Below are 16598 nucleotides of genomic sequence, written 5' to 3'. Positions count from 1 at the left end.
TGGTCAGCACTGTGACACCCTGGTGAAGTAGACAGAGCCTCTTGGATGTCACAGAGATATTTGCTATGCTGGGTTTGTGAAAGTAGACTACATCTCTTCTAAGACCATTCTATGACTTTATGACATAGAGATAACTTCCCCTAAAACAGAACAGCGTCTTCCAGGAACAACCCGAGCCCTCCCCAGAAGTGCCTAGCACAGAAACAGAGTTCTAATGGTCATTGCGAATCAATGTCCCTCCCTTCCATGAGATGTATTGTTCGATTTTATTTTATTGCAATGCGTGAGGTGCTGGCATTTTAGCCACTGGGAAGGTCTTCAGAATAGCAGATGCCTTTCACTTCGTAAAGACACATATTCGGTGAAACTATTGTTTTCCTGTGAATGTTTCTCTGAACAAAAAGCTGATGCTCACAACCATTTATAGAAGAACAAAGGAACAAAGAAGGCTAGGTGATGTTTCACTTTCAGTTTCCAAGAACAACCCATTGAAAGGAGACACTGACAGCTAAGGGAACGATAGGATCCCGGTCTACCTGCCGATTAGTAGTTCTGTCTATTGTGAGTTTTCATTAGAGCACTGAAGCCACGGGACTCCATTGTTCACTTCCCTCTAATGCTTCTAACATACAAAGGTAATGCTGGATGGAAGGCTAACTTGAAATACCACTTAGGTTTTGAATGTACATCCAAATGTACCTGGTCACAAATAGATGGGTTCATTTGTATGCTGTTCTGTCTTCATGCATATCTAGCTCCCTATCATTTCAATTTATGGGAAACAGCATGCCTTGTTAACTTAGCTAAAGTTTCTCCCATTTTTCAATTATGACACCAATTTTCTCTAAAAGGCAATGTAGCTATTATTAAATTCGAGAGCCATAATACCTTTGTGTGAGAGTAGGTAGGCTGGTGTCTTTTTCCTATGCAAATATAAATACAGCTGTATATAAAATGACATCAATCTGAGACATACAAGAGAAAATAACAATGAACTAATTACTTAACCTTTCTTCCACTAAAAGTGAGCTGTGTGTTTATCTTGAAGGTTGTGACTTAATTAGAAACTACTGGTAATGAAGAAAATGAGTTGGAGTTTCTCAAGCTTGCAATTCATAAGCGGGCAACAAAAATCAGTCAAGAATTTCTTAAGGAAACATTGATGATAGTGCTATGGTCAAGCCCTTATAAAACATTCACTTAGCATTTGAAACAGAAGTTCAAAGGAGAATTCCTGAATGAGTTATTTGTGGTTGTTTTCTAAAACAGTAGCTGGCATTTAACAACTGCAGGCATGCTTTCAGAAAGACATGCATAGATAAGCAAGTAAGCAGAAATCATGGGTGGTGTCCAAGTTCAGGGAAACATTTGTAGCATTTATGACAAATGACAGGGTCAACGTCCTTTGTGTGGAGAAAATCCTATCTCAAAAGCTTATTTTGAAAAATCATTTTTTATCCTGTGTAAGCTGGAACAGGCGAACAATTGGAGAGTGGTATTATCATTATTATTATTATAAGAGGTAATTCAATGGGAATGCCGTTTATCTTTATTGAGCTTTATAAACATTTTTCACCTATCAGAAGAGATACATCACGGAACAAAAGAAAACTCAAACTTAGTATTGATGACTTGGAAAGGCATGATTTGATCCTATTTACATATCCCTGAGTGAATATTAAATAATTTTCCCAACTTAAGATGGTTTCTTTCCAGAAATTTCCAGACAAGTGCTCCATCTGAAAGTGATCAGGTCCCTAGAGAGAAACTGTTGTAGAACAGACTGCAGGGTCAGCTGTGAGGATGCTAAGATTCGTCAAAGCCAAAACTCTTTCTAGGTCCTCTGCTCCTTATTCTTCTTTCAGGCCAAATATACTCTCCTCTTCTATCGCCAACAGGAAACAACAAGGATAACACCGCCACAAACTTCTCATTCCCTTCAAACAAGAAAATGTTTGTGCAAAAGGCTCTACAAACCCACCATTAAGTAAATCCTAGGTTTCTACTATAATGATGGAGAAGAGCAGGAGGGTGCTGCTCAAGTGTAAGATGGGGTTGCCACCCTCTTCTCCTAGGACTTAAGTGGACGAAATCTGTCCAAGTATATCTGTCCAGGGAGCACTTATCAATTCTCTAACTGAGATTTAGATGCAGGTTCTTAAAACATCATAATAGGGGCTGAGAAACATTGCTTTTCTTGGTTAACAAACAAACAAACAAACTTGTTTTAATAGTCAAGCTGTTGTCTCTGAGAGTACAAGTCCTACTCAGCCAAAATAGAGAGAGCTCTTCCCTCCACAGGAGAGATAGGTCTTCATAGTGGGAGGAATTACCTACAGGTTCAACATGGAACCCCTTAAACTGGCATTTAAGCTCTTCGTGGTCCTATCCAACCTTACTTACTTACTTACTTACTTACATTCTTGGTTCCTACCAAATAGAGTCTTCTGAACACTCCCAACATTTTCTGAATTCCTGGTTTTGGTCAAGTTTTCTCTTCCTTTAACTTGCCTCCCATCATTCTTCCTCCTCCCAGCATCCTTTTATCAAGGATCAGCCCTCATGCCACCTGCTTCATGAAATCCCCTTTCATATCAGACTCCTTCAGGATTCCAGCAATATATACTTCCAAGACCCTTAAACAGGCATTGCTTTGATTTGTGATGATATGTGCACTATCAACACTCTTTGACTATTATCTTCCAGAAGGTATGGCCATGTGACAAGCCTCTGTGTACTAAAGTATCTGGAAATTAGTGATGAAAACCCAGCTTACTGCTGCCAGTACTAACTATGTAGCCTTGAGCAAGGTATTTAATATGTCTGCATTTCTATGCCACTATAAATATGTGATAAAAAGAGTACCTAATACATAGGGTTGTTTCCAGAAGTAACTCAGATAATTCATGTAAAGGTTTAGGACAGAGTCGGGATTGTAATAATCCTTCAGTAATTGCTGACTATCATTAAAACCACCTATTTCCACTCCTCTGATACTACCCAAAAAGTATATGATCAGCAGTAAAAGGATGATAAACAATTACACTGGGAACTTTTACAAGCTCATTCTTGAGTTGGTAGAGCACTTTCTTTGCAAATGGCTCCATGTATCAGTTTAAAATGTATTGCCACAATCTCTCTGTAAGAAGATATAGTGGTAGGTATAATCATTTTACTTCATGCTGGGCTGAGCGCTAAGAAACTGATAATATTTCTCCATTTTGACTTACAAAAATGGCAATTTCATATGGTTTAACTTAATAAATGGCTAGATGGAGAGAAACCTTCGTAAGCCCTTGCCAAGGTGGCTAACGCTTGGATTTGGCACCTAGGGATCCTATGCCGTTTCCTAATTACAATCTGATACTTTTCAGAAAAAGTCTCTAAAAACTCTTACTCCACAAATCATGGGCCTGGTATTTAAGCCAGAGTCCACCTTCCAGCCCACAGGTAATCTGATCCCAACTGCACTCTAGACAACATACTCTCTACCACCAAATATTCACGCTCATATATTCACTTGGCTGCACTTGAAAGTCTTTCTCTTCAGGATATAAACACATATGAGACTTATCCAACCCCTTCCCCAAACAAAAGCAAACAACAGTAGCATCATTATCACTAGTAAAACCATCATCATCATAATATATCCTCACTAAGCTATTTGTCCTCACTGTGTATGTATGTATCTCAACTTCCATAATGTACTTTCTTGAAAAGAATTATCTATACTCTGTTACCCCAGTGCCTATCATTCATTCATTCATCAATCTATTGCGATCTACCTTTTAACCCCACCTTTCTTGAATGTTCTCTGACAAAGATCACCAATGATATCTTATATTCCTTAATCCTAGATATTTTTTTATTCCATAACTGATATATCTGATTATAAAACTTGGGGCTATTGATCACCTCTTCTTTCAGCATTTAAGAAAATATTTCTCCTGGGTTTTTATCTTTTTGGCTATTTCTTCTTCGTCTGTTCTATAATTTCTTTTTCCGCTCTATATGTTAGTGTTCAATAGTGTTCCATAGGAGTCCTTGGTTTCTCCTTGTTGGACCCACTCTCCCGAGAAACTGACCCCACCTCCATGGCTTTACCTACCAACTAATGGCTAAACAACTCCAAATCTAGAGTGTCAGCCCAGACCTCTGGCCTGATTTTCAGGTGCGTACATCTGACAGCTAATGATCATCTCTGCTTGAATATTGATAGACATCTCAAACCCAAATTATCTAGAGCTGAACTTAGTATTTGCTACATGCACTAACATTCTTCTTGAAGCAATTTCCATCTCACATATTTTGGATTCTTAACTTTGTCTGTTTGAACTCAGAAGTCATTCCTGCTTTTTTGCCTTATCTGAGCACCTATTCCTACCATCTCACTATATATCATATTTCCCCACCTAAATTATCTGTCTTACTACTACTACCTAAGAGTTAGAGGATGTAATGTATATTAAATGGATGGATGGGTGGATGGATGGATGGATGAATACATGATTGAGGAAATGGGTGAATGGGCACAAAACCATGCAGAGTAACTTGTCCCAATCCTTCCTGCTCATGAACAGGGTAGGGAGCTGTCCTTACCACAAATGCCTGACTGGCAGAGGTGTGTGTTTCATGGCCACGAGGGCGCCACCCCAGTCTAGGAACCAGACATTGTACTCTTCATCAAAGATCTGGAACAACAACAACAACAATCAGAGCAATACTTTACATTTGCATAGTGCTTCACAGTTTACAAGTTTTTCACATACATTGTTTCTTCTCCCAACAACCCTATCAGGCAATTTGGCAAGTACTATCACCCCCGTTTAACAGGTGAGGAAATGGGTTTGCAGAGAAAAAATAACTCCTCCTAGACTAAGGAAATGGCTTTCTGATGGCTCTTTCCACTAGCACTGTGAGCCAGTGTGCTACAAGAAAAGAAGGCAACACCATGCATGCTCCACTGGATATTCCAAAGGAAAATATGACTCAAAAAGCTTCCCCATATTTATTTTAGTAGGTAACTACTCAGTACTCTCTTCATCCTCAACCATGCAGATGTTGGCTAATTCATAAATGGTCTGTGTCTTATAGTGCTGTTTATAATTATCTAGGAAGATAAATTACTTTTCTTTAGCAATCATGATGACTGAGTTCTTAGACTTAGCCACCACCTCCTAGGTTTCCCAGCAAGATGGATAAAGACCTAAATTTGGTGCTTAGGGATCTTTACAATAAATACTCATGGAAACATCTTACTCCTGGGGACCCAAAGTGATTCATATTATTTGATTTATCCACTTTCTATCATCTATTTATCCATCCACTCACTCATTCACTCATTCTATGATCTATCCATCTACATAGGCATTTGCTATGCATCTGCTATAATCCAAGGCTCTTAGTTAAGAGAACGTTTAACCCAATCCCACATATCGTAATGCATCTGGTATATATGACGTTCAAATCTCTAACCTGAAATAGGAAAAAAAACACATCTCTCCAGTAGAAAATCAACCTCCTACTTGAAATCTTCCAGAGAAAAGTGGAATTGAGAAATCCCTTTAACTTTTAAGCACTAATGATGCTTCCTGCAGCCTGGATGGAGAGGTTGGGATGTGAGGTGAGATGTACCACAAGGGGTAAGGAGGAATAGGCAGATTCATAAGGGTGGTACTCGGAGGAATGGAGCCTCTTATATATGGCCCAGGAAACACTACAGGGGAAAAAAGTGGATTCTCAGGACAAACTTCAATTGGTTTTCATTCCCATATTTGAGTTTTAAGGAAAGAAAAATGTCCATACTAATAGTGAGTCTTAATGCACAAAGAACATAAGGAAGATTCATTTATATTTTGGATATAAACAAAAACTCTGAACCTGGGAAAGAGGAAAAATGTCAAAGTAGCGACAGTACAAGGACAGACTGTTGCAGTCACCACTTGGGTGAGTGAGCTATTCCTTGAGTTGGAGGGTCAATGGTTTGTGATTTTGGAGTTTCTATACTACAAGAGTTTGCATCGCAGCTTTTATCCTCATTGGGTACTTATATTACCTTATATTTTGAAGGTATGTTTTCATTTATGTGTCTGTTTGTTATCCACCTGATTATGGCCTTGTTGTATGCCTTGAACTACTTGGTTGTGTCTAGGTCCTTGGTAAATTTTTTTGGATAGTAGTAGTGGTGACAGTGGTGGCAATGGGGGTGGTGGTGATGATGTTGGTGACAGTGATGATAATCTTTACTAAGGGTTTAAAACAGGAACTTATCCAACTAGATTTCATATGGTGACTTCACTATCATTAAGATATTCCTCCTGGCTGGCATGGCTCAGTGTCACCCATGAACCAGGAGGTCGTGGTTTGATTCCCAATCAGGGCACATGCCTGGGTTGCAGGCTCAATCCCCAGTGTGGGGTGTGCAGGAGGCAGCTTATCAATGACTCTCTCTCATCATTGATATTTCTATCTCTCTCCCTCTCCCTTCCTTTCTGAAATTAATTTTAAAAATATATTTTAAGAAAAGATATCCTATGCTCTTCTCATTTCCTTCCCAGGAAGAAATCTTCTTACGTTTAAGACTTAGTAAAATGTCAGCTCATCTTAAAAAGTCTTTCCCAGTTTCCCCAAGTAGAACAACTCCTTCCTTTTCTTTCTCTGTGTGCTAACAATGCCACTGAAACAATCACCCTAAGCTCTAGTTAGTGATGAGCTCATTTCCTCTACGTAACTTTGAGCTCCTTGAGAAAAGGAATCTGAAATATTCAATTGCTTTCTCGGTTTTGTACTTGACACCTAGTTGACATCGCATAAATCTCTGTTGTCCAACAGAGTAGCCGCATGAGACTATTCAAATTTAGATTGATTAAAACAAAATTCAAAATTCAGTTTCTCTATCACACTCACCACATTTCAAGTGTTCAGTAACCACATGAGACAGCACAGATACAGAACATTTCTATCACTGCTGAAGTTATATTGGACAGCACTGCTCCAAATGTTTGTACAACTGAATTATTTTTTCATGTAGCCATGTATCCATGAAGCTTTTTTATACTCACTTATGGCTGGACTTACACAATACTTAACCACAGACTTCCATGGCTTTGCTGGTTTAATAGTCTATCCCAGTGGTCAGAAAACTCATTAGTCAACCGAGCCAAATATCAACAGTACAACAACTGAAATTTCTTTTGAGAGCCAAATTTTTTAAACTTAAACTATATAGGTAGGTACATTGTTATTAACTTAATTAGGGTACTCCTAAGGCTTAGGAAGAGCCACACTCAAGGGGCCAAAGAGCCGCATGTGGCTCGCGAGCCGCAGTTTGCCGACCACTGGTCTATCCCCTTCATCTTGCAGGTAAAGAAACAAACGGAAAGGTGAAGAGACCTCTTTGCCAAGAAGATTCCATGGCACATTAATGATAGAAACATTTTATTGGTTGCATTCCTAGCAATCAGCACAGTATTTCACATCTAGTGACTGTTCCACACATATTGCTGAATAAAAGAATGAAGGAATTGAGAAAATTCGAGTTCCTCCTATTCCCTGCCCAGTGGTCTTCCCATTTGAACCTATTGGCCATCTAATCCACTGGCCCAACTGACCAAACTGAACAGCTGTTTCCATTTCTTTGAAACCACAAAGTCTTAATGAACCTGAGAATCTATAGGAAGGTGATAGTTTGGCAGAGATTGCCCAAAATGCTTCTTCCCTGTCCCCAAATCTCCCAGTTACCTGTCTCCACGTGTTGCCCCCATCAGAAGAGATGAACACACTGATATCAGTATATGAGAGCTCCGGGCCAATGTTGCCTGAAACATAAGCAGAGTATTTGGAATAGTCAGGCAGTTGACAGATTATCAGGGCTTGGGGTTAGGGGAGAGGGGAACAGTGAGTAAAGGTTTTCCAAGTGATGTTTAGATTTATTTGTACACTTTCTTTCTTGGTGTCATATCAAAAATCCAACAGGAAGATAAACCCAATATGAGAAAAAAGTAAACAATGTGACAGGAATGAGTCTTTAAATGGTAAAATCTCAAAGGCTGGATACTAATTAGTGTGGACCTCTTGAACTATTCATCCTGTACACCAAGCATGTCAAACTTGTGGCCGGCGGGCTGCATGCCTCAACCGTGAGTTTGACATGCTTGCTGTACACTAATAATTTCTTAAAAATGGATCTCAACAGGTATTCCATAAAGGTGGCAAAGAGTGGAAGAGTAGACATGCATGAAGAATCTGGGCTGAGGACACTTTCCTCTCTCTCTCTCTCTCTCTCTCTCTCTATATATATATATATATATATACACACATATATATATAATCAGAAAGATATGCGTGTGTGTACGTGCGCGCTTATGTGTGTGTATCCATATGTGTGTCTGTATATGTATTTTCTACTTTAACTTGACAACATGTCTCTTGGAGTTCCAGGCAGCTGAGTAACCCAATAGTATAGATGATGCAACCTAAATTATAGAGTTTTCAGAATAAGACAACTATATTTAGCAGACCATGACCATCAAGCATGGCGGGTAAAGCAGTCACCTGGTTTATGCCTAGACTGGCCACACTTCTGCCTCTATCCCTTCTTTCTTTTTCTCCCACCTTCTTTTTCTTCCTCTTATACTTCATCACCTTGTGGTTATATTTATTATAAAAGAAAGTGAGCGTGATGTTCTAGTATATTTGTATTTTCCAAGTGTCCCCAAAGGACATGCCACCCTCCACAGAGCTTAAAACAGTGTCCCAGATGTAGTAGTTAGTTGCTCAATATTAATTGTGGAATGAATGAATGAATGAGTAGATACATGATTGAATTGTGTCCCAAGGCTGATGTGCATTTGGGGAGGTATTGAGAACCAGGAAAGTACTCTAAACATGTAAGAATTTATCATTTTGACTGATGTTTTTTTCTTTTAAAAAAGCAGGAAGGGAATGTTGGCTCCCACACATCTGTAGCCTAAATAAGAACACAATAAAAATGCAATAATGAAAATGTTAATTGAGTTCCTGACATTTAATGTTTCAAAATAAGAAATTAAAGTTAGACTCCAGCTTGTCAAGCTCCCATCAACATCAGGAGCACACAGCTAGACTAGTTGTTTTGACTCTCAGGCTTCCAAAAATAACCCTAGGGCTCAGGGCTCAGGGCTCAGGGCTCAGGGCTCAGGGCTCAGGCAGGAGGTTCAGGCAGGAGGTGCAAGTGTAATGGGGGAGGCGGGCAATGCCAGGCAGCTCTGGGGATATCAATCCTGGATTTGGAATCCCATTCTCCAGATACAGGTTTTGAAAGATACAGACAAAGATGAGAAGGATGGCTTGGTGATGGTTACTAATAGGATTCAAAGCCATATTTGATTTCTTACAGAATAGAATGTGGTGACTGGTTAGCAATGACTGGTTAGCAATGTCTTCCAACGGTGGGTGAAATAGAGGGAGAAAGAGGGGGAGAGAGTAGAGTGGAGGAGAGAAGAGAGAGAGAGAGAGAGAGAGAGAGAGAGAGAGAGAGAGAGAGAAAGAGAAATAAAGTTGATTGTGGAGTCTTTGCAGTGGTGAGAATCCAAGGCTAAAAATAAAGTTGGTTTTTGGAAATATCTTCTGTCAATTGAAAGGAACCCTGAAAGAAATGCTGCTGATCACAGGGACCAAAAAGTCAATTCCCAGATGGAGGGACACTGAGAGTGTTTCCAGGATGATCTGATATTTGAGCAGGTTCAGTCCCTAAGTGGTCCCGTGGGAAATCTCTGACAGGAAGAGCCTGGGTTATGGTGTCAGAGAAGGAAGATTTGAATAATGGGCCTCATTGGTTAAAATGGAAGTGAAAAGGTTACCACAGTGGCCAGCCATTGGCCAGGTTGGAAGGTGTCACTGTTCCCCACTTAAGTGGTGTTACAGGTGGGAGGAAGGAGGTGTGAGATGGAGAACAGGGAGCTTCTCTCACCAACAGCATAGCTGCCAAATCATGGAGGTTTGCCACGTACATTTTGGCAGCTCTAAACAACTTGTTTACTCCCCAGTTCCTCCAGGGTTACATTTTTCTATTCCTGAAAAACTTGGGAAAGAAAGGTGAAAGATAGAAAGAGAGACAGTGAGAGCGAGAGAGAGAGAGAGAGAGAGAAGAGAAAAGAGAGGAGATGAGATTTTGGAGTCTCTGGAGTTAGAGATGCTTCTCTCACCATCATGGATGCCTCCCCAGAGCAATTTAGGGCTCAGAGGAGGAGGAAGCAGAGTTTACAATCCACTGCAGGGAGGGAAAGTGCCTCCTTGGAGGTCTGAACATTCAGAGTTTACAGGAGTCATGGCAGGAAGCCCCATTAGTTGTGGAGCTGGTAGGTGAAGGGCTCAGGCTAGGTCTGGCTGAATGGTTCTTGGAGCCAGAGGGAATGTGGGCGTGGGCATGACACTTCTTCCCCCTTGTCCTCCCTCTCTTCAATGGTAATTTCAATGGTAATAGCCTTTTCTACACCATAGGGTCTATGTGTAACAAACTCCAGGAAAGTACTTTGCACACTGCAAGCCACGGTGAGGATGTGATGTCTTGAGTACTAGCTTGAAACCACAATGGTAAGAACTCTAGCGTTTCTGATTGCTAAAAGCAATTGCCAAACTCTCTAGACTGGAATTCCACCTGTCTTCTGATGGACTCGTTGGAATTAGAGATGAATCCTGGGCATACTTTCTTCAGGGCATGCAGCTTCCCTGAGACCACATCTCAATGAGATGGAAAGAGGCAGTGAGTAGTCGGAGTGTAGGAGAGAGAGCCCTAGGTCACTGACACTTGAAGGCAGGAGAAATGCTTGGATGGAGGAAAGGGACCTGGAGAGACAGGTTCCATATAGGCCACCGAAGAAAACCTTGGCTAACTTCATAATTATTTTTATAGCAAATAACTTGGCAGGAAGAGTTAGCAAGCACGGTAAGGAGAAGCTGGATATGAGGAGTCATGTCAGTGATCTAGCTCTGCCTCTATCAAGATCTTGTCAGCTATGTTATATCCCTCCAGTATCCCAGGGTCCGGCAAAAAGCCAACAAAGTTACAAGAGTTAAAAAGGGAAGAGAAAAATAAGTTAGTCAATTCTGATATATGTCTATGGATAAAAATAACAATCAAATCTTTAATGTCTGCAGGCTTGCTCATTTATAAAGCCTTAGCATTAGACTAATTTAGAGGCACATGTTGGTCTCAAGTAATAGCCACCACCAGTAACGCCACTCACTATGCTGAGCACTTTGCTGGATCTTGTAGACACACTCTTCTATCTCTAATTCTTAAATGCCCTCACAAGATAGAAAACATCCCTGTTTTATAGGTGAGAAATGCAAAGCCCAGGGGTTAAAGAACTAGGCCACATTCAGAGGCTAACAATGGTCAGAGCTCGGCCTGCAAAGCAGGACAACAGGGTTAATAGGTATTATTCATTCATTCCGTGTATACAAAGTGTACGATTACTTCATGGATTCTATGGAAGGAGATGAGCAAATCATCCTCTTCTGTTGCACCAACAATGGCTTTAACTTCTGAAATGTTATTGATGATAATAAGTAACATGTATCCAGGATTCAATATGTCCTAGGCACTGTTCTGAGCACTTTAAATCCAGTGCTTCATTTACTCCTATTCAGTTCTTTTATGGCGCTGCTATTATTCCCACTTTGCCAATGAAAACACTCAAGCTCAGGGTAGGGAAGCCACACAGAACAGAGCCTGGCTGCACATTTAAATAACATTAACTTTTATTAGGGATTACAGTTTCCCAGTGTTGCTTCTACTCCTGTCCAAAGCCTCCTGCAAACCTTGAGTGAGACAGAGGATATAGCAGTCCCAGAGTTGGGAGGGATACCCCCATGCATTACAGAGCGTGGCCATCACTCCCCAAGCCAGGAGAACGGCAACAGAGCCTTCCTTCATCTCTCACTGTCCTAAGCTCTCTGAGGCCAGTGGTGTTAAATGTGGTGAGTCCCCACCTTATGGGGTTGAGAGAAGTTGACTGAAATGCCCGAAGGTGACACTAGTTGTCAATCTGATTAGAGAGTTTGGGCACTGGTGGTATTTAAAGTTCACACAGTTGGAGGTTTGGGCATTGAAGCCTTGTCTAGGAGAGCAGAAAGTATAGGGACGGAGCTTCGGGCTGATGGGAAAGAACAGAATGTGCCATCTCAGAAAGTCACTGTGAATTTATCTGCTTTCATTAGTAAAGAGCTGCCCACCACCAGAGCTCTGGCTCCTAAGATTAGAAGCCTGCCTTGCTTTATGCCATCAATGTATTCCTGAAAAGGTGTATGCAAATCAAAGGCATGCTAATCAGAGCACCTTCCCCCAGAGACTTTCATTTTCATTTCAGAGTTGCTTTATCCTCATTTCTGATTGATGTTCAGAGGACAGTGGTTCTAACAATGCAACCTTAAGTTTTCCTCCCTCTCCCCCAGGCTCTCGCCTAGTGGTTAATCATGTGTAAGCAAACCTTTACATGCACCAGAGACCTTAGGATTAAAAAGTGCTCTGGGGTGAAACCCTTCGTGAAGAAGCCTCCCTGTAAAGGGAGAACTAGCCCAACTTGCATTTGGTGATCTAGGAACTTCAAAGGTCGCATTTTCTTCAAGTGAGAATTCCCTATTACAAACCATCTCTCTGATCAGTCAGTTTACTTTGAGAGGAACTCTGGCTGGCTGCTAAACACAGGGGACTGCTCTGGGACTGTGTGGATGGCATACTAACATAGAAGTTACGGGCATGTGGAGTTTTTCTCCTGGGTTATGAGAATGGGCTTGGAGATCCAGGTATCCTGCTTAGTTCCCAGTGAGGAAGATGCCCAGGGAACGTCTTTCTTACCTGTAGCCACCACAAGTCCTGGGGCTGTCGCCTTGCTGGAGATTCTTCCAGAGGAATACGGATTCTCAGGGGTCTGCAAGTGCAGGTGTAAGGAGCAGAAGGGCTAGGAGGGAGAAGAAGGAAAGATCTTTATTCCAGGAAGCTCCTGACAGGCACCCCTACCTCACCAGATCTTAGGTTTCCAGTCACAGCAAGGATTGGATTGAGTCACACACTTAGGGTTGGGCAGGAGTCATCTCTACCTGAGTTCGGCAATACGTTCACATGAGAAGCTGCCCTGAGAACCTGGCCCCGCTCCCATCACCCTGTATGCTGCCCCCTCTTTTCCTCACCCCCCCATTCATCAAGATCCAGTTCATGGTTGGCCTGCTGAAGCCTCCCTGACCACGCCTTGCCCAGGATGGTAATGGCCTTCTCCCATGTCTGATGCTGAGCATCACACTCTGCTCCTCTGAGGGACCATGCTGGGAGGAGTGAAAAGGCGGAGCTGAGTCAGACAGTCTCAGGTCCTGTCCCTCTTCTTCAAACAGACAATCCCTGTTTCTGTTTTCATGTATTTGGTTCTTGCTTACAATTTCACTGAATTTTACTTCAAAGACTTGAAGCCATTATCTAAAACACATATGTTTGTGTTCTTTATTCATTTACTTATTTGCCCCTATTTGGGTATACTTTAAAAGGATTTATAGGGATGCATTATATTTACAACATATGAAAAAATATGAAAATGACAAAATTGGGAAAAGTAGAAAATTAGGTTAAGGAAATACCATGAAGCCATGGATAAGGTGTTTTTTTGTTTGTTTGTTTTGGGAGGGTCTGGCTGTGACCAGTTTTTTACAGATAGGTAGGCAATGTCTTTGAACTTCCTAGTACCCCCAAGCAAAAAAAAGTGGAGTTGGACTGATACTACAAAAGGGGAAAGGCCATGGTTGCCCTGGTTACCACTATATCTCCAGTTTTTAAAATAATTTCTACAATATGATTCAGTGGTTAATAAACATTTAAATAAGTGACAAAAGGTAACTTGTTTGCTAAGGAGGAACATAATCATTTCTGGGGCCTTAGGTGAATTCTCACACAGGTCTTCTTTAAGATGGCACTGAGGGTTGTGAATATCACTGTTAACTATCTGTCTTCCCTCCCCACCTAGAGTTGTAGCATCTGAGGGCAGAAAATAGCATCCTACACATCCTGCCCTCCGTAACTCATACCCCAGCATCCCATATAGCTGCAACCCTAGGAATGCTGATAGATTCCTTTCTCCAGGTGGACATAGCAGCCTGACTTTTCCTGGACTTTGCTTACCTTGACCTCCACCAAACCCTTATCAAACTATATCATATCAGCTTCAGTTAAAGGTGTGTTGCCTTCACTGAGCTGTCTGGGACCCTGGAACACAGGCACTTTCTCTTCTACATTCCTTCATCTTACTAAGAGTTAGATCATGTGGTATTTTCTCAGTAAAAGCCTCTGATGTTGAACTGAACTTTCCACCCAAGGGGCATGGCAGTCTGAGTGCACAGATCAACACCTGGGTGTCATAGGAAATCCCCGCCCGTCACTGGCCAAGTTCCCAGGGCACCCAGATGGAAACAGCCCCTGGTGCAGCTTCCCCATGGACCTCACATGAGACTGGGTGACTGACCAGCAGGCAGTGTACTGGGCTTCCTCTCAGGTCCACGTCTGGAGCTTGCAGTAGGCGCCAATCCCTGCCCTTGTTGTAAGTGATGTATGTCTTCACCTGCTCATCCACCTTCTTGTTTGCCAGGAATATCCCTTTGATACCTGCTACCTAGGAAAAAGGGTGAGAGATGGAGAACCATGTTGGGCCAAAATGCCTACAGTCTTGGAGGAGCCCAGAGAGAAGCCCCAGCATTTTCTATGGGACGTTGGACGTACAAAAGATGACAGGAAGAACATAGTGAGACATGCCATACGCCATGTGGCCTCAAAGAAGTTTAAGTTCATCTCCGCGCCCTCCACCCGCCAACCCACATGTCCTATTCCCCTCTTACCCACCTGCTTTTCCCCACTTTACATGTCTCTACACTTTGTCCCCTAGGGCCCGACCCCTAACTTTTTGCATTCCCACTGAGGTGGAAGCTCTTGATAACAACTGCAGGAGTTACCCCCCTCCTGCTGGCAGTGGGGGGGCGGGCGGTGGCAGAGGGGAGAGCTGGTAAACAGATTTTAAAGGCATCAGGCATACTCCTTAATGATGAAAGTTGAGGTATCCCAATTAGTAGTGAGGTAGACATGCTTTGGAGAGATGACCCAGTGTGGCCACCTGTGCCACTAGCTGTGCCACTGGCTGTGCCACTAGCTCAGTGTGTGACTATGGATAACCCTCATATCATCTTCAGGTTTGAGCCAGCGGTCACTTTGAAACAGGCAGAATCTGCCCTGCTCTTCCTGTTTTCTCCCGGTTGGCTGGCATAGACACATGAGGTAATGCAGAGCCCTCTTGCCAGAACTGCCAATTATTGGAGTTGCGCACCCATAATATTTTGAAAGAAGAGCAGCACCAGAAAACATGGAGCTAGAGGATTAAAAGAGATTTATGATTTAGAAGGGTCATAGAGTAAGGACAGATTCACTCAAACTTTTATTCCTACTGTGTCTATTATGTTCTGGGGAATGAGGACAGCTATTTATATTGACAACATCCTATGCAAAAAAAAAAAAGACTATCTTAACTTCCCTTCCAATCCCAGCATGTTCCAAAGCTAAAAGATAATTCAAAGAGCTTAAGTATATATAAACAAAAGGTTTAATGGCAGGTTTTCTGGGTAATAGAGTCTCAAAATGTTAATTGTATGTATCCCCCATTATTTAAGAATTATGGTGAACAGATTTATTGCAGATCTGAGAGAACGCCAGTGGGAAAGAATTGCACAAAAGTGGAATTCTTTTTTTTAATGGCATAATTTATTTGATGAAATAAGAAGTCTTTTTATTTGTTTTTAACTTTTTTTAGTAACCTGACTGGCCTTGAAGAGAATGCCAACCCCAATAAAAACAAACCAAAAAATGGACAAAGAATGTCAGAAGGAGAACAGAACACCACCAGGGGAATTAATTAGCTTCCCAGAGGGTGGGTAAGGAGAGAAGCCAAGCTGGGGGGGAAGGGGCAGTGGTAACAGGGTTCTTCCCTTCCCCAGAGATACCCTCGCTGCTTAAAGTCAGTGCCATTTCAGGAAGGCTGGCATCTTATATGCTCATCCTGGAGCCTGAGGCCCTCAGAACACCTCACTCTTTAAAACCAGCTGCAAAGGTGTTTTTCTTAACCCTGATGGCCAATTGCTCCTCACTGAGAACTCAATCTGAGTTTCTGTAGATTCTTCTGCCTTTTGGTATTTTCTATGAATCACCAAATAATGATTCTGAAGACTCTCCCCCGAGCCAGCCGGCGCCCCTGCACCATGTACATAGCACCTTGCTCTCCACTTCCCAAAAGAGAAAAACAGAGTCAGACTCAGACTCCCAAGACTACTCCTGTGGGGCTCCTGTCACCCCCTTCCCTGCCCCCAGTGGGATGCTTTACAGCAGAAATTATGAGCCATTCATCCACTTCTTGTGTTTTTCTGGATGAGCATGTTTGGCAAGTGGAATGGCCACTACCATAATTTCCCACTGAGAGCTATACCACTCGGATGGGTGATTCCTGTGTTTTCCACACATCCTGAGAGCAACATTGGGAGCACAGAGACTGAGAAGGTATAGGAAGGGGCTTTCAGAGCTCCAGGGAACCCATTGT

General features: G+C 42.0%; 1 protein-coding gene across 1 annotated transcript in view; it reads right to left on the bottom strand.

Annotated features, from left to right (window-relative positions):
• The window catches only part of SORCS3 (sortilin related VPS10 domain containing receptor 3), a 506985-nt gene that overhangs the window by 73785 nt on the left and 416602 nt on the right, over positions 1–16598 (bottom strand). The window contains exons 10-13 of the mRNA XM_006095936.3: positions 14487–14633; positions 12839–12941; positions 7741–7817; positions 4600–4691 (exon numbers count right to left, since the gene is read on the bottom strand). Coding sequence (XP_006095998.1) covers positions 4600–4691; positions 7741–7817; positions 12839–12941; positions 14487–14633 — 419 coding nt within the window. The remainder of the gene's footprint in view (positions 1–4599; positions 4692–7740; positions 7818–12838; positions 12942–14486; positions 14634–16598) is intronic.

This window comes from Myotis lucifugus, unplaced genomic scaffold (assembly GCF_000147115.1).
Source record: "Myotis lucifugus unplaced genomic scaffold, Myoluc2.0 scaffold_162, whole genome shotgun sequence".
Classification (NCBI taxonomy): Eukaryota; Metazoa; Chordata; class Mammalia; order Chiroptera; family Vespertilionidae; genus Myotis; species Myotis lucifugus.
This window is presented reverse-complemented; position numbering and strand designations above follow the sequence as displayed.